Source organism: Nannobrachium achirus (assembly GCF_963921795.1).
Source record: "Nannobrachium achirus genome assembly, chromosome: 3".
Taxonomy (NCBI): Eukaryota; Metazoa; Chordata; class Actinopteri; order Myctophiformes; family Myctophidae; genus Nannobrachium; species Nannobrachium achirus.
In genome coordinates, this window is record NC_137812.1 from 72615840 (window position 1) to 72641381 (window position 25542).

A 25542-nucleotide genomic window follows, 5' to 3' on the forward strand; every position below is an offset into this window, starting at 1 on the left:
TGTTTGTGCATCAAACATCGTCACTTCTCAGCAATGATGATGTGCGCTAAACAAATCTACAAGCTCATAGCGCGATAGATCTTCAAGCTCACAGTGTGGCACAGTGTGCTGCACTATGAGCCTGTAGATCTGATATATATATATATATATATATATATATATATATATATATATATATATATATATATCTTTTTTTTATTTATTATTATTATTATTTAAAGAGAACTTTTATAACCAAAATGTTTGCTTCTGGGGGTCCCTGGAACAAGAATCTTCTGGGGGTCCCTGGAACAAGAATCATCCTCATGTCTACAGTAAATGGGTTAAACCACAAGAAAGCTCAATGTCTTGTTTACATTGGGGTCGTTTTGTACCCAATTCATAAAAACATTAAAATGACAGACAAATAAACACAGTGCTATGCAAAACTATCATCATAAAACAAGAATACAATTTACAGTAAAAAGGTCAGGGGGAGGTAAGGATATGCGTTGTATTTTTTAACAGTTTTGAGTTGCAGCCGCCTCTAGGGTTAGAGAGTGTTTGTGCGTGCACGTGTGTGTGCGTGCTTGTTTGCGTGTGTGCTTGCGTTCGTGCATATATGTGCGTGTCTCATTTCAAACAAAAAGTGTCCATTGACGACACTTCAAACATTATTGTCCCACTGAACCAACAATAATAATAACTAGAAGTTCGCGGCCCTTCGGGATGCTCACATCTAGAGCAAAAAAGATATGGAGGAAGCGAAGCCATTGGTCTCTATGCTGCGAAAATGATGCTTTTGTGTCCCTTGTATGGGTGTCGCCATCATTGTTTGAATGGTACCCCAGGAATCATAAGGAATGCTATTGGCTGCCAACGGTCACGTGGAACCGCAGGGATACATGGGAGAATGTGGTCGGAGCCTCCAAAATAAAGCACACAAAGAAGAACAAAGCCGGCTGGTAACAGTTTAGTTGGCCACGCCCCCCGCAAATTTATCATCAAGTTTAACATAAATGGGACCATATTTGCTCAAAACGCATATCATGGTGATTGAAAGGGAGTTTTTCACTAGCGACAGGAACCATAAAGTATTTATGACAACGTTTATTAAGGTTAGAAAATCAAAGGGGAAAACGAATGGGGTCCAATGTAGACAAATTCTTTTTGGTACCTCGCGGGGGGAAAACAGCGCAACTAGCGGCCAAACATAGGAAGTTTTAGTTCCGTATTGGATTTGTTTTAAATCGGCGGAACTATGCCCCAGGTCCCTGGTAGCACCACCTACAGGCCAAAAAGGGCCTGAATGTACCCTGCCATGCCTATACTGTGTGGTGCCCCAGTCCGGCCCTGCACCGCCTACAGGCCAATATTTGGGAAAAATGTGTAAACATTTTGTGATTATGAGAAGTAGAGACACATCTGAAGGTGGAGAACTAGATGCTCAGCAAGGCAGATCAGTTATTGATTTTTGAAATATGTTTTTTAGACAATTGAACAACTGCTGAACGTGGAGTTACAGATGGACATACATACACACTATTGCTGTGGTAGGCATTCTGATTAGGTAGTGAGATAATAGGTCAGACTTTATAGTGCTTTTCAAAGTACCCAAATCATCAAAGAATAAACAACTTTATTCAGGAAAGTAAAGGTTAAAAGGCTAAAAAAGCTAAAAATGTTAGTAGGGACACAAAAACAAAGGGCTGAGATTAAAAGAGAAGAAATGGAGAGTAGAGTTAGGCAGGGAAGACAAGTCTGAAGAGGTGGGTTTAGAGGGAGGCTTTAGAACATGGCAAGGGTGGGGGCTCTGATGTGAGGTGAGGTGAGGTGAGGTGAGGTGAGGTGAGGTGAGGTGAGGTGAGGTGAGGTGAGGTGAGGTGAGGTGGGGTGAGGTGAGGTGGGGGTGAGGTCCAGAGGGTGCATGGGTGCTGTTGGCACGGCTGGTGTGTTTGTTTGCTTCCTGAGTGAATTCCAGGAGGTTGGCATCACCATGCAGACCTGAGGGGGCGAGAGACCAATCCATGTTAGCCGTAAACACACCGCCTTACACCAGCGTCCAATCAGAACAAGACAGCCTAGCAGCAACAACGAATAAATTGAGCTGAACGACACCTAACAGTCCAGATGTTTCCAGAATGAAGGCTGCTCCAGATGTTTCCAGAATGAAGGCTGCTCCAGATGTTTCCAGAATGAAGGCTGCTCCAGATGTTTCCAGAATGAAGGCTGCTCCAGATGTTTCCAGAATGACGGCTGCTCCGGTGCTGCTTGTGCTGCTGCTGTTGTGTGTGTATGAGGTGGGGGTGGGGGGGGCTCAGGACAGCCCCCCCTCCCTGAGCGATGTGATGAAGCAGGTCAAGGTGCTGAGAGGCATGATGGTTGACATGAGGGGGGACAACGCAGGTTGGTTCAATGCTGTTTCTCTGGGAAATTCACTCATTCACTCACACGTTTGTTCATTCGTTTGTTTGTTTGTTCATTCGTTCATTCATTCATTCATTCATTCATTCATTCATTCATTCATTCACTCACTCACTCACTCACTCACTCACTCACTCACTCACTCATTCATTCATTCATTCATTCATTCATTCATTCTGTCTCCTCAGTAAATGCTGCCAGGTGTTCCTGCCAGAAGCAGCTGGACACTCTTCAATCCAGTGAGTGGATTTTCTATACATTTTTGAGAAAAGAAAAACTAAGAATAAAATAAAATAGACTGCTCATAAATACAGTCATTATTTAGTTTATCACTGTCTAACATTGATTCTATATTATCAGCAGTCAGTTTAGCAGGAGAGGTGGGGAAATGCTCTCCCTCTCTCTCTCTCTCTCTCTCTCTCTCTCTCTCTCTCTCTCTCTCTCTCTCTCTCTCTCTCTCTCACACACACACAAACGGTCGCTCTGGAGTTCGGTATCTTCGCCCCAGTTCTGTTGGATACTTTCCAACTGGGGCGAAGATCCAGAAGCGACCTTCGCTTCCCCCGACTCCATCCAGCGCGTCCTGACAGCCAATCAGCGTTGATGTTTTCCGGAGACACGGAAATGTTTTGGGTGATTGGTTTTGGGACTCCAGGTGTTTTGCCTTGATTCTGACGTGACGCTGACCAGCGCAACCAAAGTGAAGCGACATTTAAAACAGAAATATTACCAGCTGAGAGAGTTAATTTGTGCTCAATTCTCTGTAGTTAAATTCACAGGCAGGGACGTGCTGGCCATTGGGAAAAGCGGGACAACTCCCGAACGGCCGGTTCGTTCCCGGCTGGTCCAGGCCGGCCATTAGGAAAAAAATGTCAGCCTTTGTTCCATTTTGGGGGCTGGGAGGCCAACAAAGTAAATCGTCACTGTCGGGCGCGAAGTTTCAAATTTATAATTATTTTCGCAAAGCAAAGCCCTGCTTCATCATACAAGGCCGTTGCACAAAAGTAGTGAAAACAGCAGATCTACAAGCACACTTGTGTGCTTGTAGATCAGCTGTTTTCACTAGTTTAAATCATTTTTAAAATGGTTTTGGACATACAAGGTTTCCACCCAACCACTGGCTTGTCACTTGTCATGATCTGAAATGGCAAATCTTTGAGTAGCAGCAGCGCTATCGAGAGAGATCTCTCTCTATAGCGCGCAATGAGGGCCTCTCCAACTCTTTTTCCCGGGCTGAATCAGGGGCCCAGCACGTCCCTGTTCACAGGCTTGTTTGTTCAAAGCGGCCATTGTTGCATAACATTCCAGCATTGATTGATTCGAGTACTTGTTACTTTGATGTAACGTCTGAGGCAAAATACACAGTCATGTTGAGACGATATCCTCCGCAGTATTACTTCTCTAACTAATTTAAGATGTACAAGAAAACCTCTCAGACTGTTTTTATGGACATTAAGGGTTTGTCCAAAAAAATTAGTCTCAGTCTCTGCTGCTGCAGCAGCGTGCAGAGGGAGGGACGCAGCACAGCTGTTGATCTTAAAGAGACAGGCAGAGAGATTTTGTCTACAAATCATGCAAATCGGTAGAAAGTATCATACAGTCATGTGATCAACATGGATCTGTTCGATTTTCCATATTCCATCCTGATTGGCTACAATGGGGACTGCCCCATATAGGTCGAACTCCCGTTGGTGGTCGATCTAAAGGGTGTTCGACCAATTGACATGTTACCGGCTACCACCGGCGCCTAACTCTGTCCCCACTAGGGGGAGCACAAATCCTGGAATCTTTTTTTTTTTTTTTTTTTTTTGGCGAAAATCGGTTATTTGTGGTTATAAAGTCGTCTAAAAGTTGACTAAAACGGGTTTCCTTTATTAAGTCATTTTCGGGTGTCTTTGGGGCTTCAGGGGAGGACCTGGATATGTTGCTTGGTGCGCACCTTTTTTTTAATAGGCTCTGACATGACCAAATAAATAGAACACTAGGTCTATGCAAGCCTTTCAAAGCTGCACATTAAATAGTTATCCTATTCAACAGTGCCATTTTTAAAAGCAATGATGAATAGATGGAGAACTATGGCAGATTGTATCAAGATATGCTGCACAGTGCACACCTCGTAGTTGCTCATGCAAGACAATATAAATAATAGCCTAGTAAAGAGAAAAGACGCCGGTGATGGCCGATCTCGTCTTTTGCACCTGATAACTGCACAGCAAGCGTTTTATTGGAGCTACAAGCTCTGCTCCCACAACGTGAAAGCCTTGTGATGCGACATAAACCAGCATGAGAGAGACAGACAGAGAGACAGATCAGATGAGATGCTCTACTCACATAATACTGTATGCTGCTGCGGTAGCCATAAATTATAACTTCCAGTAGAGGGTGCTAATATGCGGAGGTTACGTCTCTCCTGGAGTTATAACGCAGAGTAAAATAGCTCTCGCTGGTTGAGCCTCCATGTCCCTAATCGCCTCAAAACATGTTTAAATCATGAAGTTGCTCACCTCATCGTCGAAACAGCTTTATATCTACCGATGAGCCCACTCGTTGGCATGTGTTAGTCCATATGTTTCTAATAAATTAATGTTTACTAAAACTTCTCTGAGACTCGCGTTTCCTCGTCGGAATGTTTCCGCATACAGAGCGCTTCAGAACTACAGAACGTTGGAATACTTCCGCATACAAAAACGTCATGTCCTAGTATGAGCAAATCGCAACGGCGATCAACGTCACGTGATATGTAGCCTCGCGTAGCCAGGCTTTTACTCATCTCGCGTGATATGTTCGGCCATTTTACCCAAGCAGTTCAAAAACAAGGAAAGCGATGAGACTCAAAGAAGTTTTAGTAAACATTAATTTATTAGAAACATATGGACTAACACATGCCAACGAGTGGGCTCATCGGTAGATATAAAGCTGTTTCGACGATGAGGTGAGCAACTTCATGATTTAAACATGTTTTGAGGCGATTAGGGACATGGAGGCTCAACCAGCGAGAGCTATTTTACTCTGCGTTATAACTCCAGGAGAGACGTAACCTCCGCATATTAGCACCCTCTACTGGAAGTTATAATTTATGGCTACTGCTGCGGAGATTCCGAGAGGTTAACGTGCCGTATTTCCAAAGTGTGTTCTTGTTTAAGTCACAGCATGGTTTAAATATCCTATCGTAAATATGAACTGTGGCTATAATATGTTGTTTTTAATCCACGTGGGTCCGTGTTTACTTAGTTACACTAGAGTTTCGAGTGTCATGGCAGCTGGGTTAAGACGGACTTCCTCTAAAATCGGATTTCAAAATAAGAGAAATAAGAGTCACTTGTAATGATTAGTCAACACACTACTTTTATTTTTAGGTCTACTTAAAGGACGTACGTGTTAACGTGCAGTAAGTGACGCCAGAGCTAGGGTCTGACGCTAAATAAATAATTAAATAAGTACGCAAAAGCACTTCACGTTGTTTGATCGGCACGCAATATTCCTGCGGGGGGGGGGGGGGGCGGCAGATCTGGGGGAGCCGTTGCTCCCCTTGGCTCCATTGAATAGGCGCCAGTGCCGGCCACAATTGGCTTCCAAAGTTTGCAGGATTACTAAAACTAAAACATTTTTTTTGCTATTACTCCATCAGATTTTCTCCAAATCAGTACACACTATATTTATAGTCATGTGATCAAGAGTGATCCGTCTGATATTTCATATTCCATCCTAATTGGCTAATATTGGCTTCCAAAGTTTGCAGGATTCCTCAGTTTTTGAACAAAATGCCTCAAATCATCAACACAGCTTGCGATTACCGTGACATTTCCACACATATTCCCACTAGGTCAAGGAACAAATGCTACCCTTTTCACATTGGCCTGTTATACACCACCGGCAGGAACACAATGCCTCACATCATGCATGGAGTGTCCGATTGCCATGAAAGGTCTAAGATTGGCGAAGAACACATGCCACCCTTTTTACATTGGCCTATTATTTTTTTCCTTTTTCAGATGTGTCTTCCAGATTATCTGCGAGTGAAGCCACGATGGGAGGAGTTATTGAGAAGCTGCAGAAACACAAAGGTATTAAAAAGAAAGTCTGCCGGCACGGTGGCACAGTGGTTAGCGCTTCGCCTCACAGCTAGAAGGTCCTGGGTTCGATTCCTGCCGGGGGACGCTGTGGGTGCTGGGGGCGTGTTTCTCCCTCCGGGTCATCAGCGCCCACACCCTAGGTGGGGTCGGCGATAGGGCCTTTCTGTGTGGAGTTTGCATGTTCTCCCTGTGTCTCCTAGGGTTGATACCCTCACAAAAACATGCAGTAATCCTGGTCTCAATAATGCCTCCTCCTGGCCAGCCGGGGCGCTTGATGGAGTGGAAAGGAACTGGTTGGAATAACGTGTTCCTTCCACGCGCTACGTCCATCCCAGGGAAATCCCCCCTGTCAGGTGAAAAGAAACAACTTGGTCTACTCATGCATTGAAGGAAGCATGAGGTCAGTCCGTTGTCTCCCCAGGCGTGGCAGGGGGAGAGCAGAGCCCAGGATGACATAGGCAATTGGCACTGGGTGAAAAAGGGTTGCAAAATCGTGGGATAAAAATTATAGAGTAAAAAAGAAAGTCTGAACGAATGGGGTCCAGAATGACATTCCTCAGATACACATAAAAACGTGCACAAAAAGTAAGGAAACTTGATTTCGGTCCATTGTATCTCTTCTTTAATAATACCAATTGGTATTGTGTTTTATATCATTTTTATCGTTGATTAGTCAACTTTACAACGAGGTACAGCTTGTAAGCATCGGGCATTCGTGGAATGAGCAATACAGCCAAACATGTGGGTATAGCACCGACCCAAAATTTGCCAAAATGGCCTGTAATACTGCATTCACCTTTGTTGCTTGGAGCATTGAACATTGCACTCTCCCAAGTCAGCCAACGTGGTTCTGTTGGTCACTCTAGCACGTACAGCTCACCCAAGCTGATCCCACAAGTGTTCAACTGGGTTGAGGTCTGGACTCACGGCAGGCCATTCCATCCTCTCCACTCCCACATTCTGGAGGTTCTCTCTGATGATCCTGGCTCTGTGGGGGCGAGCGTTGTCATCCTGGAGGATAGCATTAGTGTTGCTCTTTCCCCGAACGCCTGATGCTTACAAGCTGTACGTCATTGCAGCTGTTTTTCATATAATTCAAAATTGTGGGAGATCTAATAGGTCTGAGGTCAAAAGTCAAAAAACTAAAGTTGTTCAGCATGAGGATATGCATATGTGTATTGAGTTTTCATGGCTGTAGGTCAAACAGGGCATGGGTTATACCTGTTCAAAGTTTGGATTTTCAATTGATCGCTACAGCGCCACCTTTTGGCCAATGGTTGTGGGCTTTGTGTCACTGACCCTTGACTTGTATCTAGTTTATACTGCGTATTATGTAGATATAGAGTGATAGAATCTATAATGTGTTATATGTAGATATAGAGTTATAGAGTCTATAATGTGTTTTATGTAGATATAGAGTTATAGATTCTATAATGTGTTATTTGTAGATATAGCGTTATAGAGTCTATAATGTGTTATATGTAGATATAGAGTTATAGTCTATAATGTGTATGTAGATATAGAGTTATAGAGTCTATAATGTGTTATATGTAGATATAGAGTTATAGAGTCTATAATGTGTTATATGTAGATATAGAGTTATAGAGTCTATAATGTGTTATATGTAGATATAGAGTTATAGAGTCTATAATGTGTTATATGTAGATATAGAGTTATAGAATCTATAATGTGTTATATGTAGATATAGAGTTATAGAGTCTAGAATGTGTTATATGTAGATATAGAGTTATAGAGTCTAGAATGTGTTATATGTAGATATAGAGTTATAGAGTCTATAATGTGTTATATGTAGATATAGAGTTATAGAGTCTATAATGTGTTATATGTAGATATAGAGTTATAGAGTCTATAATGTGTTATATGTAGATATAGAGTTATAGAGTCTAGAATGTGTTATATGTAGATATAGAGTTATAGAGTCTAATGTGTTATATGTAGATATAGTTATAGAATATATAATGTGTTATATGTAGATATAGAGTTATAGAGTCTATAATGTGTTATATGTAGATATAGAGTTATAGAGTCTATAATGTGTTATAAGTAGATATAGAGTGATAGAGTCTATAATGTGTTATTGCGACCGTCAGAGAGCAGTTTACTATGAAAACCTCCACCAGCCGTCCGTCCGTCCGTCCGTCCGTCCGTCACACGTCACACCTTTGCCCTGCTCATATCTCCGCATCAGTATGACATCACACCACATGTGTACACAAACCTTTGTGTACGTTGCTGTGGCAACAGTCTGTTGTTGCTGGTCTGTTAGTGTACGTTAGCAACCACCTTAGCAACCATGGTTTTACCCTAGCAACCAACTGTTTACCCTAGCAACCAACTGTTTACCATAGCAACCATGTTTTTTTACCCTAGCAACCAACTGTTTACCATAGCAACCAGATACGCAGAGCAGGGATCTCCATATATGGGCATAAACAGGTGACATCACACTGATGTCAGATACTCAGAGCAGGGATTTCTCCATAATTGCGACCGTCAGGGAGCAGTTTACTATGAAAACCTCCACCGGCCGTCCGTCCGTCGGTCGGTCACACGTCACACGTCACACCTTTGCCCTGCTCATATCTCCGCATCAGTATATAGGGCTTGTTTGTTTATTGTATGACATCACGCCACATCATCAGCTGTGGACTCTGTGATGTCATCGTATCGCATCAGTATATAGGGCTTGTTTGTTTATTGTATGACATCACGCCACATCATCAGCTGTGGACTCTGTGATGTCATCGTATCTCCATATATGGCCATCTCCGTATATGGAGATATAAGTCGTCCATGCCCAAGTATGGGCTGGTGAGGTCAGACTTTGTGTGATGCGTAGGTTATCTCCATATATGGAGATTCAACATTCCAGGTAATGCTCTCTTCCCTGGTGAGAATTGCCCCTTTATATAGGGCTTGTTTGTGTATTGTATGACATCACGCCACATCATCATCAGCTGTGGACTCTGTGATGTCATCGTATCTCCATATATGGCCATCTCCGTATATGGAGATATAAGTCGTCCATGCCCAAGTATGGGCTGGTGAGGTCAGACTTTGTGTGATGCGTAGGTTATCTCCATATATGGAGATTCAACATTCCAGGCAATGCTCTCTTCCCTGGTGAGAATTGCCCCTTTATATAGGGCTTGTTTGTGTATTGTATGACATCACGCCACATCATCAGCTGTGGACTCTGTGATGTCATCGTATCTCCATATATGGCCATCTCCGTATATGGAGATATAAGTCGTCCATGCCCAAGTATGGGCTGGTGAGGTCAGACTTTGTGTGATGCGTAGGTTATCTCCATATATGGAGATTCAACATTCCAGGTGTAACTATGGCTACCCGTATGACGTGAGAGGTGGAGGTTGTGATATTTGTGGAGATAAGCGACCAACGGTCGCTTATCTCCCGATTAGGGAGTCTTACTGGTATATGGGCATAAAAGGGATTCTGTTAGGGATCTCCATATATGGGCATAAAAGGGATTCTGTTAGGGATCTCCATATATGGGCATACAAGGGATTCTGTTAGGGATCTCCATATATGGGCATAAAAGGGATTCTGTTAGGGATCTCCATATATGGGCATAAAAGGGATTCTGTTAGGGATCTCCATATATGGGCATAAAAGGGATTCTGTTAGGGATCTCCATATATGGGCATAAAAGGGATTCTGTTAGGGATCTCCATATATGGGCATAAAAGGGATTCTGTCAGCTGTTAGTGATCTCCATATATGGGCATAAAAGGGATGCTGTTAGGGATCTCCATATATGGGCATAAAAGGGATTCTGTTAGGGATCTCCATATATGGGCATGAAAGGGATTCTGTAAGGGATCTCCATATATGGGCATAAAAGGGATTGTATCCCAGATGATGCCCTGTTAGGAGATCCACACTAACAGAATCCATATATGGTCCTACCGACAGCTGCTATAAGCCAACCCTGGCGATAAGGTCTGAGTCGAAGAAATGCTTCTTTCCTGGCAAGAATTGCCCCTTTATACTGTAGGGCTCGTTTGTGTATTGTATGACATCACGCCACATCATCGGCTGAGGACTGTGTGATGTCATCATATCTCCATATATGGAGACATAAGTTGCTCATGCCCAAATATGGGCTGGTGAGGTCAGACTTAGTGTGATGCGTAGGTTATCTCCATATATGGAGATTCAACTTCAATGAGTAACCATGGCAAACTGTCAACTGCCCGTATGTCTTGATAATTGGTAAAACAAACTTTTGGCCTATTTGTGGAGATAAGCGACCAACGGTCGCTTATCTCCCGATTAGGGAGTCTTACTGGTATGTAGATATAGAGTTATAGAGTCTATAATGTGTTATATGTAGATATAGAGTTATAGAGTCTATAATGTGAATTGTCTTGGTCAAACCCAGTGTATTGCTGGATGGTTTATGATTGCTTCTCCTTCTTACAGATTTTGAATTGGTGAAAGACGACCTGGCCAAACTGACTGCACGCTATGGTGACTTGGAGTCCAGTAACCATCAGCTTCAGACCCAGTTTGATCAAAGAACTGAACAGAAAGATCAGCTTCAGTCCAGTAACCATCAGCTTCAGACCCAGTTTGATCAGCTTCAGTCCAGTAACCATCAGCTTCAGACCCAGTTTGATCAGCTTCAGTCCAGTAACCATCAGCTTCAGACCCAGAAAGATCAGCTTCAGTCCAGTAACCATCAGCTTCAGACCCAGAAAGATCAGCTTCAGTCCAGTAACCATCAGCTTCAGACCCAGAAAGATCAGCTTCAGTCCAGTAACCATCAGCTTCAGTCCAGTAACCATCAGCTTCAGACCCAGTTTGATCAGCTTCAGGCCAGTTATCAACAGTTGAACTCCAGATGCCACCCAGTCACTGAAAATCCAGAAGACCGGAAAAGGAGGCAGTGTGGTCAGTGAGACATCAGTGTTTTTATTCCTTGTTACATCATGTTAATCATTAATCTGAGAAAATAGAGAGAAGACAACGCTGGCGTGACCAGGCCTGGAATTTCGTCATTTTAGGGGCAAGGCCACTTGGTCTTTGGTGTTGTCCGTCTTTTGAGGGCACAAAGGTCAAACGCCAGGGCAGGAAGGCCATCAAATAAAACAAGATTTTAGTCCATTGAAATAATTTGTTGAATTTAAGTATTTACAATCTGATCCATGCTCAGCTCTGCACCAATCTAAGTCACTGCTTTGGTTTTAAAGATGGGGACTCAAGGGAGTTAAGATTTCAGAATCTCAACAAAAGACACTGGTGTCTACTGTCTACATATTGACAAGAAAAAGACAGAGCAGAAAGTGGTACAGTCAGCTGGGGCATTGTCATGTCAGGTCATGTCATTGGTTTGAGGGGCACAAGGCCAAGAGAGGGGCAACGGCGGCCATGGCCTTCATGGCCTCCATGAAATTCCTGCCCTGGGCGTGACTAACTTTATTCTTTTTGTTTTTAGGGTCTGATGGTTTTACATGGGATGGTGGGGTGTGTTACTACCTCTCTACTGAGAGTAAATCCTGGGATGAAAGCAGACGATTCTGTACAGCCAGACAAGCTGACCTGATCGTCATCAACAGCCAAGAGAAACAGGTGTGTGTGTGTGTGTGTGTGTGTGTGTGTGTGTGTGTGTGTGTGTGTGTGTGTGTGTGTGTGTGTGTGTGTGTGTGTGTGTGTGTGTGTGTGTGTGTGTGTGTGTGTGTGTGTGTGTGTGTGTGTGTGTGTGTGTGTGTGTGTGTGTGTGTGTGTGTGTGTGTGTGTGTGCGCGTGCGTGCGTGCGTGCGTGTGGTGTTGATTTTGACAGCAAATTTTAGTATTAGTTTATATTAGTTTAGTTTTATTTGACGAAAATGACAATATATTTAGTCTGTTTTAGTCATTATAGCTTGGTTTTTAGTTTGTTATTTTCTGTTCGTCAGTGAAAAATCAACACTGTGTGAAAAGATCTGGAACTTATTTTGTGAGTAAAATGTTTTATTAAAATGTATCTGTATAGAAGAATAAATCCAATTAAAGCTGCAAGCAGCGATGACCGGGCCCTCGCAGCTCTACCCACGTCACAAGGGGCAGCAGCCAATCAGAAGAGGGGGCTGGGCTAAGTTACACCAACCAATTAAGGACAAGGAAACAAGTCAAATGACACCCACCGCCCACAAGTTTTTGACAAACGGTTGACGAGATAAACCCAAATAATGTTTCGGCCAATCAGAAGAGGGGGCAGGGCCAAGTTAAACCAATTAAGCTGAAGGACTCTGAAACAAGTCAAATGACTCAACCCAGAAGTCTGTATGAGAAACGGTTGAAGAGATAAACCCAAATAAAGTTTCAGCCAATCAGAAGAGGGGGCGGCGCTACGTTAAACCAATTAAGGTGAAGGACTCTTAATGAAGTCATATGACACCACCCACACGTATGTACGACAAACGGTTCATGAGATATAGAGGCACTTCCTGTTCGGCGAAGGGCACTTCCTGTTTGGCGAAGGAAGTTTGACGCTTCGCCACGGGCACGCCGTTTTACGAAAACTCACGATTCGCACAACTTTTCATCGTTAAGGTGTCTTGAGTATGCCGAGCGAATTTGAAGTTGATCCGATTAACCCCCTAGGAGGAGTTTGTTAAAGTGCGACACGTGAAAACTGCCAAAAATGCGCCAAAACGCCACTAATTAGTCCAAATGGCTGACTTCCTGTTTTGTTTCGGACATGGCGCCAAGAGACTTTTTTGTGAGTCCGGACATGATACATGTGTGTACCGATTTTCGTACTTGTGGGTGAAACCGTATAGTGGGGTTGTTGCGTGAAATTTTGTAGGGGGCGCTGTTGAGCCATTAGGCCACGCCCTCTTTAGATTTTTGTTTAAATACGACATTTTTCGCCACTTGTGATGTGCGTGCAAAGTTGCGCAACTTTTGGAGTACGTTTGGCGCCTCAAAACACAATTCTTTACGGGGAAGAAGAAGAAGAAGAAGAAGAAGAATCTTTGCAATTACACTAGGGACCTCACACAATGGCTGCGTCCGAAATCCACCCTATTCTCTAATGTAGTGTACTAAAAGGGGGCTCCGCCATTTTGAACTAGTGTCCGAATGTATAGTGAGCATTTTTGTACCCTAATATAGTGTACTGAAGTATCCCACAATGCATTTGGATTTGTAGTGAGCATTCGATGGTCACTATTCAAGCGCTATTCAAGCCCTGCCGCCCCACAATGCACTGCGCTGCGGCCGCTGTCTCGCGCTTTGAGCACGCACATGCGGTGTGCACGCGCACACGCACACTGCAGGCTTGTCTCTGCGTCTCTGGGCAGGAGGAGTAGCCACCTGTTACTGAGCAAACGCAACAGCCCAGAGGAAAGCAGAATCCATGATTGAGCCCTCATCTATTGCTCTTTTGTTTCTCAAGCCACAAATGAGATCAAGGTGATACAAAAAGGAGATCTCAGGTATTGCTCCTGTTTCTCCTCTATTTCTGGGGAGCAACATGCCTCAGATGGAAGCTCTGATGAGCTATACAGGAGAGCTCAATAATGTCTCAAATATTGCTCAATTCATCTGGATTGTTGCGTCTCAAACTTAGCTCCAAGTGATATAAAAAATAGCTTTCAATATAATCTCATTTAAAGCTCAATTAAGGCTTTTTGTTACATCTCAGGTCTGTCTCAGAATGACCACTGTTGAGCTGTAAAAGAGCTCTCAAGATTATCTCATTTAAGTCACATTAAAGACTCAGATTGGCCAGTATATAGCTATAAACGATGCAGTCTTCAATCATTCTCATTTGATCATGCATTTGTGTTTAATGCTCATTTTAATTCACTTGCTTTATTTATAGCATATTCAGAAAATGTCTTAAGTATATATCATTCTAGCTAGTACAAGCTCTCGAATGATACCAACAATTAGATAAATTATGTCTCAATTTTATCACATACAGAACCAATCTCATGCCAATTTAAGAATGTTAAAAGCAATGTATCAGATAGTTTATTAAGATAAAGTATAGAACTTACAGAAACGTTATCTAATGAAAACTAAGGGTCTGCATCAATAGAATGCTAATTTGGGGGATAACCATTATAAGTTAGTTACATTTTAAGATATTATTACTACTACATGAGTTTCAACAATTTATGCAGCATGACTAAAACTTCAACTTTGCCCTACATTTGTCACATGCCTTTTATAGCGCCACCAGCAGGCCGACTTACGTAATACATATTTTCTTATATTACTCCTTCAAATTTCACACAAATCGCTAGTCATGTGATCAAGACTGATCAGTTAGATCTTTCTTAGTCTTATCCCGTCACGTAAAAATGCTTTAGTCGATTTCTAACCCTTCTAAAAGAGCTAGCTCGGGTTCTAGGGGACGCACAGACACATGGCAAAAAGATTCTTGATCAGCTCGCTGAGACGAACGCGTTGATGTATGACCCCTAGAGGGCTAACCCTAATTCTAACTTTAGGGGCCGTTCTCTCGGCACAGGAGTGTCGTATAGAGGAGTTACACACACACACACACACACACACACACATACACATGTTCGTCTCTGCGAGCTGAACACGCCAGTATAAGGTTCATCCCACACAGACACTCCTGTGAGGAGATAGCTTTCTCTGGCCTGGCATTCAATGTGCTCTAACGTTTATAGACTCTATGACCCTTAGTCAAATTGGAGATCCCAGGGAAGAAAGGTCGTAGGAGGATAACCAAGACATCCACACGTTCGTCTCGGAGAGCTCTACAACATATCTCGGAACCAAGGTCTGATGTCGCATCGTCTTTGACTTATAACGCGAAATAGCTGACCCTAGGGTTAGCTATTTCGTGTTATAAGTCCGAAACCATCATGTGTCAAGGGCGCATCTTTTAGTATGTTGAATAGCTCACCGAGACGAACACGTGGAGGTGTGTTTTATTTCTGTGCGACATTCCTAGGATTAAACTAGGGTTAGCCTCCTTTGAATTACTATAAAATCACGATAGGATATTAGGGTTACTGAATGTCGACCTGAGGCTTAAAATGACATGCAGACATGAGAAAAAAATATATCGGAGCACCTACCAACTCGTAATACCCAAAACACACCAGGAAGTGGCAGTTTTGAGACACTTCCTGTTTGCGCATTGGAATAAAACCTGCATATTCTGACTCAGCGCATGTGATTTAGGGGGGGTAGCCAGAATCCTGGAGCAGAACAATACCAGTAAGACTCCCTAACCAGGAGATAAGCACATGTATGATCGGCTACTTTTGACTTTTTGGCAGTGGCGCCAGGGGGTCCCTGGGGGTCCCTGGAGCTCCAGGGGTCTCTGGAGGGGTGGAGCTTGTGGATTGGCAGGCAAGGAGTGTGTGTGCAAAGTTTGGCATGGATAGGGGCAACGGTTGTGGAGAAGGGCAAAAGTGTGGTGTGCCGTGATGTGGACGGACGGACGGACAGACGGACAGACGGACAGGCAGACAGACTGCCAGTGAAGGTTTTGATAGTAACTGCGACCTAACGGTCGCAAATATGGCCTCTCAAAAATGTTACCAATGCCATTGTAAGCTTGTAGATCTGCTCTTTTCAAAGATTCTGCATAATGAGTACTTTCTACTTTTGCACTTTAAATACATTTTCATACCAACAGTTTTGTACTTTAAGTAAATTTAGAATGATTTGTTACAGAGTATTTCTACATGCAGTATTGACAAAAATAGTATTTTTTCCAATGATGTATAGGCCTAACACTTTATAGTATGTTTATTATAATTATAATAGTTATAACTGAGATACCTTGTAGGGTAGGGAAGGGGGCTACAACATATATTGTATATTTATGTATAAAATTGTGTAAAATCACATTGTGCATTCAATACTGCTATAATAATAATGCTATTAAAATATATATGTTTTCTTTTTTTTCTTTCTTAAAATAAATTATATATTTATATATATCCTATATATTTCCCCCCCCCTTTTTTAGGGGACCCCCTGCAGTATCCCCGCGGACCCCCTAGGGGTCGCGGACCCCCTGTTGAAGACCCCTGATCTGATCTGATCTGATCAGATCTAATCTTTAGATAAGTGTACAGTAGTTCATGAAAAACAATGCATTATTGCTTCAGCAGCAGTCAGTCAAAGGGTTAATTGCCCAAACAACAACTGGGAAGGATGAGAACAGTGACATCACATATTGCTTTGATCTAGCAGGAAACAGAGCTCTGTAGGAGGCGGGGCATATCCTTATTATTATACTTTCTCAGAGGAAACATTTGCTGCTCATTTGCTGCTCATCTATTGCTCCTCAAGACAGAGAGGAGCTATTGGAACGACTTGGAACTGGTTTGAACCAGTCTGGGCTGGCTGCCATTTTGAACCTCAGTCAGTCAGTGCTGAAGAGAAGAACAACCAGGAGTTATATGCTCTCATGGACTTTATCCTTTTTAGGTAGGTGAAACAACATAGCCACTGGATAAAGTAACCTACATGTACTGTATGTTACTTAAGAATGTTGTCTGCAGTGTTTTTGTACAAAGTGTGTATTTTTCTGAAAGGTTCATCCAACCAGTACAACTAAGCTAATGCTAACGCTAGCTAATGCTAACACTAGCTGATGCTAAAGTTTTTACAGTAGACTACATCCTAATGGAACTGAATGTTCAAAATGTGTAAGATAAGCTTCCCTTTTGATAGAAGTGGACGTTTTTTTATTTTGTATTAACAGACGGTGCTTTGCTGTGTATTTGTGCACAGCTTGCAGCCTGTTGTGTGGTATTGTGGCTAACAGAGCCAAAGTTAGCTAGCAGCTGTTCAATACTGTGTGTGTGTGTGTGTGTGTGTGTGTGTGTGTGTGTGTGTGTGTGTGTGTGTGTGTGTGTGTGTGTGTGTGTGTGTGTGTGTGTGGTATTTGTGGCTAATGTTAGCTAGCAATGGTAGTAGAGTATACAAATGGAACCAAATTAACCCTAACAGGTCCATCTGGTTCCATTTGTACAGTTCTAGGGGAGTTATGGATGATGGGGGATCATGGCCATATGCATACTAAAAACAGGGGGTCCTTTAAATAAAAAAACAGTTTGAGAACCAGTTCTTAACTAGAAATACTGTTCATACAAAACAGTGTGGGCTCATATGGGCACAAATATATACCCCTGTGCCCTTAGCCTCATTGGCTAAGGGCCCTGCCTTTGTACTGTTGGTATTTTTTATTTATTTTATATTTTTGAGGAGAATATCCTTGGTCTATCCTATGAAGTTTTGGTATAATATACTGGTCTCAAGCCCACTTGTTGTTATTTATATCCTGTGGCACTTGTTGGTGGTGATGTCACCAAGAACACTGCTTCTCATAATTAATGTAATCAGTGATCCTGTTGACTGTTAACCACTTAAGCCCCCCAAATAATCATATTTGAACTGGGGACCCCCCAAAATAGTCATATTTGAACTGGGGACCCTCCACCCTGACAAGCACTTGGAATGCAGTGAGCTTGTAGATGTGTTATTTTCACAATTGTTGCCTCTTATATCATTTGACAATTTGGGCAACGTTTGACCAGTTTTTATATAATTTGTTTACTTTTAATGTTATAACGGTCTTTTCTTTCCTTTGTTCCCCTGTTCTTTTGAGGTATTAGAAATGTGGTTCTCAACCTTTGGGTCGGGACCCCCAGGGGCGTCCCTAAATTATTTTGGGGGGTCCCCTGATGATTGGCTAATCATTGTTTTCTCAACAGTAAACAAACCAACAAACTTTAAGTGTATAGAGGGTATTTGCACATTTCTAAAGTGACAATTTAAGGACTTTTTAATACCTCTAAAATGACAGACTAAACATTGGGCCAAATGATCAAATATTAGACTCAGAGATTGTGAAAATAGAAGATCTACATGCTCACAAAGCCTCGCAATGCGAGGCGTTGTGAGCATGTAGATCTGCTAGACTTTCACAATAGAACAGTGTTATACAAAATGTACTGTCCCAACTCTTAGTGCTCGTCAGGGTGGGGGGTCCCCAGTTAAAATATGATTATTTTTGGGGTTGCGGCCTGAAAAGTTTGAGAACAACTGCAGTACGTGACAGCAGAGTTAGTACCAGACGCTAAATAAGTAGGCTACTGGCAGCAGTGCGCAAAAGCACTTCATGTTGTTTGATCCGGCACGCAATATTTATTTATAATATCTCTTTTACATTACTCTTAACACAAATGATCCCCTCTTGCTAATCACATGTTATTATAATCACTCCTGTTATGTCAACATGCTAGATTCAGTGAGGCTCACTGAAACTAGCCTTTCTCAGCTCCAGTGCAGACAATGGGGACTGATGACACCACCATTTTGCAGCCGTGTCCTGCCCAAAGGAACAGAGCTGACCTGACTCATCTCGCTCAGGTAAGATTTGCAGATGACTGTTTGAAATGGAGATCAAGATGGTGATTCTGATAAAGGGGGCAGCAGGGGGGTAAATGGCAAAGTACAATTGCGGAGAAGTATGGGGGGCATGGTTTACATTTGTGCTACTGTAAATATATTTGGCCACCAAATCCCTGTCCCCCCCTTTTCCCCCCTCCCACTTAGATGATTGAAAACATTCTGATGGCCAAACCTGGAGGAGAGAGGATCATTACAGAGTGTCAGAATCCCCTGTCAAAACCCAGTGTTGTGAGGCCATCGCACTGATGAACCATACAACTGATGAAGCAATCGTCGAGGAGAAGATGAAACACACCTTCACCCATCGCCAAGCAATGGTTCATGACCCAGTGAAGTCCTCTGAAATATTCACCACCTTTCCAAGATTTCTTGACATTGCGGGAATGGTATGTATTGCCTTAAAGTCGAACTGAAATGAAAAATGACTTTAAACAGATCACAGCCCTGGTCATAAGGTGAACCTATTAAAAATGTATGCCATGTTGTCGTCTGTATTCCATCTTGTCTGCAGATGGAGCAGAATTTCAGTCTGATGTTTGGTGATGACATCGCTGCATCGCTGCCCCTTTTCCAAGTTCCTGCAAAAGGGGCCTACTCGCTACAGGCAGAAAGTCCTTGAACAAAGCCATGGCCTCACCCAGACAGGCGACCTTGAAGATCTGCTTCATAAAGCTGAATCCCAACAGGACAACTGGAAAATGGTATGCTGGAATTAAATGACTAATACTAATGGAAGAGGGAATTGGTTTCGAAACCAAAATGAAGAGATTTTAGTAAAAATGTCTGGGTTTTTTTCTCTCCCTTGTATTTTCAGGATGGGACAGTGAGATGTCCTCCATCTTGCCTTATCCACCTCATGCCACCCTCACCTCAAGGCCGCAACAAGAGACCAGGGAAGCTCTCAGCCCGACAAGCCATTGACCACCTTGTGAAGTTCATCTAGGTAAGGTTATAGTTCAATTAAAGTTTAAGATGGCTCACTGTTCTGTCCCTAATAGTCACCCTTAAAACTATACTTTTGTGAAATCATGCGATAACCATGCTCATCTGTAATCAGCGACTGCCCTGTGATAATTGTCTGCTTTCGCCCCCCACAGATCTATCCCCATCAGCCTGAGATACACCGATATGAATATGTTTATTTATTTTACATTTAGCAGAATAAAGATAAGGCAGAATGTTGTTGGTTGCATTTTGTGGCAAGAAGTGATTCTGGTGGCTATCTCATAAAGTTGGGGCTCTAAACTACAAACATATTAATTGTAATAACATGACTAATGAAGTTCTCTTGTCACAGACTGGGACCAGTGTCGAGGGGCATCTGGACAGCATCACGAGAGTCGTCAACCCTATCTACTGGCTGTGGGGACCCAGAGGTGTACCATACACAAATACTTCATTGTGATTGACAAACGTGCAATCCCGTGTAAGTCACCAGACTCCCTTGCCTCTTTCGACACGCTTTTTAAAAATCATTTCGTCTTCGCTACCTCGTACAACCGGGATCTGGCTAATGTCTACCACTTCTTGCAAAGTGCTGTTTACCAGATAGATGCTGCTACCACCAAGGTCAATCCCAGGGTCAAATAAATGAGAGCTCGGATGCTGCACTGATTATTATTTTTATTTTGTTTTTATTTATTTAATACTTTTGAGATTATATTGTCTCCTACCGGTTGGGTCCCCTACCAGAGACTCCCGGCTCTTGATTCTGCACTGATTTCTGATACTTTTGAGATGGTTTTGAGGGTTCTGATGCTAAACTGAGAAGATTTATTTTGAGGGCTCTGATGCTGCACTGAATTTTAATACTGAAAAGTATATTGTTATCTGAGTGCTCTGATGATGCACTGATTTGATACTGAGATGTTTTGTTTTATTTGTAAAGTCCCTCAGGCCAATGCCAACTCACTAACAACGCACTTGAAGTTAATCCACAGACTTTGTTCAGGAAAGACACTTTGTCTTAAATGCGGTCAGCCTGGTTGTTCTAATTTCTTTGGTACTTTATCTTAATAAAGCACACAAACCTTGTGATTATCCTGTTGAAAGCCCCTCTAAAACTGAAGGTTTAGCTGGAAGTTTTGTTGATGACTTTACATCAAACAGTGCCCCTTCTGGGTCCTTCTTAATAAGAGTCTTGTAGATAGCTGCGCTGCATGTTGACTGTGCTTATATAGCTAATTTCATCTTCCCTGTCTGCAGACTATGTCTTACGGTATGGCACCGAAGCTGGATGGAAGGCGGTGTCCGTGGAGACACTGGTCGCACAACGCAGAGGCGATTCACAGGAAGGGTAAGAACAGCCTGCTCTTCCTGAGAAGACGGGATCGTTTGGCGTGTGCAACAGGATGCTACAGATGTTCTACCAATCTGGTATGGCAAGTGGAGCAGTTTTCTTTGGAATAACGTGCTGGTGAGGAACAACTGAGCGGGTGACACCTTCAACCTCAACAGACTGGTGAGGAAGGCGGACACCGTTGTTGGGTTCTCCTTGCAGGGGTGGAGGAATTGGCCAGGGTGCAGGAAACTTAATACAATCTTTAAGAACTCCCACCCGAGATCCTCGGATACTGGAGTAAGAGACAGAGGAACAGATAGATTCATCTACCCAGGACGGAGACGTGAGAGACTGGCAGTCCTTCGTGAATGTTGTCCTCACATTATACAATGAAACACAACGGTCGTTTGGTAAGGACAACTGTAACTTATAACTGGAATAGTTATCACTGACTGTTTGTTCCTGTCTGGTTTTGCTGGGAGTACATGTCACTTATGCTTTTTGCACTGACCAATGGGCACTTTGCACTCTTAAGTGAACTTTTAAGCTGTGCACATTTAATTAGTTAAGTATTATTGCATGTGTTTTTTTTTTGCATGTATTTGACTTAAGTAGCAGTGACTGTTTTGGTCACATTGATTTGATTAGGGTCACTTTCTTGTTTGGCACTGCATTCATGAGTAGTAAGGGGAGGAACTGTGATGTTTGTATTTATTTTATTTGGAATAAAAGACCACTTTGGTCGTAGTTTGGGTTGTTGTATAACTAAAATGTATTGTTTTCTTGGCCACCTTAGAGTTACATCATGGCAAGGTAAATACACAACCCAAACCTTTTCCAAAGTAGTCTTTTAAAAGACTACTGTTAAAAGCACTTCATCTTCAGCCACCTTACAGAAAATAAAGTTTTATTGAAGGAAATTAAATAAAGTTTTATTGAAGGAAATTATTGTATTGTTTTTATATCAAAATATCTGCATGTATACTGTATCTCATTTACAGCTCAGTGAGAAAAAAAGGTTCTGGGTAATTAAATCTCAATTATTGCTCATTAATGGCTCAAAGTAAGAATCTTGGGTCACAGTTAAGAGACTTAAATGAGCCATCAGAGAGCTCTCACCTATGTCTCATTTATTGCTCCTATCATCTCAAATAAAGCTACTCAATTATTTCTCATATTTGGCTCAATATGAGAGTAATATAGGATACACTAATGAGTCAATAGAGAGTGCTCCCCTACATCTCGTCTCTCACTCCCTGTAATCTCAGAATAAGATACTCAAATTCTTCTCAAACATGGCTCCAAATGAGAAGCTCCTTAAAGATCCTAAAGCACCTTTAGGATCTACAAGGAGCTTCAAGGAGAGCAATATCTGATCTTCTAATGAAGCACACATGAGAAACAAAAGTGTGGCTCCCTTACGTCTCATGAGCAACTGAAAAGCTTTAAATGAGAAGCAGATTTTTCCTCTGGGAGAGCCCTCCGTAGCAGAACCACCGGCTAAAGAAAACAACTCGTACAAATGTCCACCAGAGAACAAAGTTAGTTTTTCATCATTTAATGATGAAAACAGCTCTAAAGTTGTTTATGAAGAGAATATACGAGAATAGACGCCTGGAGGCTTTTGTTTTTCGATCTTTTCTTCCCAAGCTTCCACAGCTGATAATAATCATGATAAAATAATGTTATTTAAATTAGCAAGAATAACCTATTTTATCTGCATGTGAGACAAATGAATGTGGCACAAACATTTTTCATTCATTGATTCACCAATGAATTAATACAATTTAAAAAAAATATATAGGCCTATATATTTTTTAACATTATTTTATTGAATTGTGATGAATAAAAACATAATTATATTTGGCCTATTTCTCATAATAACACCGCAACATGTTGGTATGTTATTTAAAATCCACAAGCATTGGGGAGTTGATGTACAAGCTCACAACGTGTCGCTTCGCCCCCTGTTGAGAGCTTGTAGATCGGCTATTATTTATTGCTCCAAAAGCCAGCGCTAGAGCGTTTTAACTGTGCGACAGCGATGACGCAACCAGATGGCGACAGAGTAGTGTCCGAAATGCGCTGATTTGTTCACTACTGTAGTACACTACATCTGGATCCCATTTAGGGTTAGGGAGTAGGGAACGTGTTCCGCATTTCGGACACAGCCAATGTGTGTGCTCAGGCCCTAACTATCACATCTGTATGGTACTGGTACAGTATGTTACAGTACATGTACAGTAATGTGTAGGGTACAGTATGTTACAGTACATGTACAGTCATGTGTATGGTACAGTATGTTACAGTACATGTACAGTAATGTGTAGGGCACAGTATGTTACAGTACATGTACAGTAATGTGTAGGGCACAGTATGTTACAGTACATGTACAGTAATGTGTATGGTACAGTATGTGACAGTACAGTAATGTGTATGGTACAGTATGTTACAGTACATGTACAGTAATGTGTATGGTACAGTATGTTACAGTACATGTGTACAGTGGTTGGAGTTGGTCTCACTACACTACCTACTCAACCTACTGGTTGACAAGTAGCTCTGTCTGAAGCTCTTCAGTTCAGTATCTCTCCTACTAAAGGGCAGATTCCCTCTTGGTTGAGCGGCTAAGGTTTGGTTACCCACACGGCAGACCTGGGTTCAAATCCTGTGTTCTAGTTGAGACCTCTGTCTGGAGAAGACATGAAACTTACTGATTGTAGCTTTAAGTAACCACAAGCTTTTCTTCCAGGACCTTCTTGTCAGAGTTGTTCCCAGCAGCACCACTGTGTGGATTGGTTTGAGTAACAGAGACACAGAAGGATCCTTTAAATGGGTTGATGGAAAACCTCTGAGCTCACCAACGTAAGACTTTACCTTCATTATTAAATATTAATAATATTAATAATAGTGTTACACAGACAGTAAGGCACACACACACACACACACACACACACACACACACACACACACACACACACACACACACACGCACACACACACACACACACACACACACACACACACACACACACACACACACACACACACACACACACACACGCACGCACACACACACACACACACACACACACACACACACACACACACACACACACACACACACACTTAGTTGGTGTGTACAGACAGACAGCTGTCCAGACATGAAGTTACACAAACAGTTAATGTACACAGACGATTAGAAGACAGACAGACAGACAGACAGACAGACAGACAGACAGACAGACAGACAGACAGACAGACAGACAGACAGACAGACAGACAGACAGACAGACAGACAGACAGACAGACATATTCATTTATAATATCTATTCTACATTATCATTTGAGGTCAGGATTAAACACAGAAGACAGATTTCCACAATATGTTCATCTATAGTAACATGGCCCAAATAGAGACTCCAGGGTTTAACTTTAAGGGGTTAAACAACTAAACATTTAGAGATCAAATAAATCATTGTAAATGTATTGTAATGAATGACATGTTGTTTATTTCTACAGGTTCTGGTATCCTGGTCAGCCTGATAACTATGGAGGAGTCCAGGACTGTGTTTACTATTCTAATAGAGGAGGGTCTGGTAGAGGGTGGGGTGACAATCCATGTTCTCACCCTCTCCTTTGGATGTGTGAAAGAGTTGTTCAGTGAAATCCTCATGGTCACTGTATCACCTCTGTACTGAAACATGGATTAATATCATTGTTAAATCAACACTGAGGTCACTGTATCACCTCTGTACTGAAACATGGATTAATATCATTGTTAAATCAACACTGAAACATGGATTAATATCATTGTTAAATCAACACTGAGGTCAAATAAAGGTTTTACCCATGTTCAATTAATCATTATTGTAACATTATTACCATATATTCTTTATACATTATGAGTGGATCTGATCCCGACATCGATGGTCTCAGAAGATGCTCATGGATGGCATGGAATCTGGGAAATTGTGGGGTTTGGATAAATATGGAAAGTTAGATGGTGTTGAATGAAGGCTGATCCAGACAGAGCTTTGAACAGGAGTCAACGGGACGTGTTTTTTACCCTCAGAGAAATCCACAAATGGCAGCAAAGCAAAGCGCTCCATTCCCATTGAAATGCATTGTCAGAATGTGTCCTCATGGTAGAATGAAAGAGCAGTGACCCTTGACCTTACAAGTTAAAGTCTGGAATTCAAAATGTACTTCAGTAAAAGTACTAAAGTATTGGTATCAAAATGTACTTAAGGTACCAAAAGTACCTCATTGTGCAGAATGTCCCATTTGACAAGTTTTCAAGTCAACAAAACTCTAAAACTCCTCAAATAGCAGAGC

The 25542-nt window shown here is 42.2% G+C and overlaps 1 protein-coding gene and 1 long non-coding RNA gene across 3 annotated transcripts; both read left to right on the top strand.

Annotated features, from left to right (window-relative positions):
* The first annotated feature begins 2043 nt into the window (after positions 1-2043).
* Positions 2044-25064, top strand: LOC308281029 (uncharacterized protein). 2 transcript variants are annotated; one of them, XM_080721086.1, is made up of 8 exons: positions 2044-2385; positions 2592-2642; positions 6396-6467; positions 10947-11417; positions 11962-12095; positions 23957-24069; positions 24727-24881; positions 24942-25064. In XM_080721086.1, the coding sequence occupies exons 1-7, from the start codon at positions 2121-2123 to the stop codon at positions 24869-24871; spliced, it is 1251 nt and encodes a 416-aa protein (XP_080577212.1). In that variant the 5' UTR covers positions 2044-2120; the 3' UTR covers positions 24872-24881; positions 24942-25064. The 2 variants fall into 2 exon arrangements, with proteins under 2 accessions (XP_080577212.1, XP_080577211.1); XM_080721085.1 differs by having other exon boundaries at positions 2045-2385; positions 24727-25064.
* LOC308282530 lies at positions 12172-23301 on the top strand. Its single transcript, XR_013961896.1, has 3 exons — positions 12172-19866; positions 20221-20349; positions 21129-23301. It is a non-coding gene; the product is annotated as an uncharacterized lncRNA (long non-coding RNA).
* Positions 25065-25542: the final 478 nt, after the last annotated feature.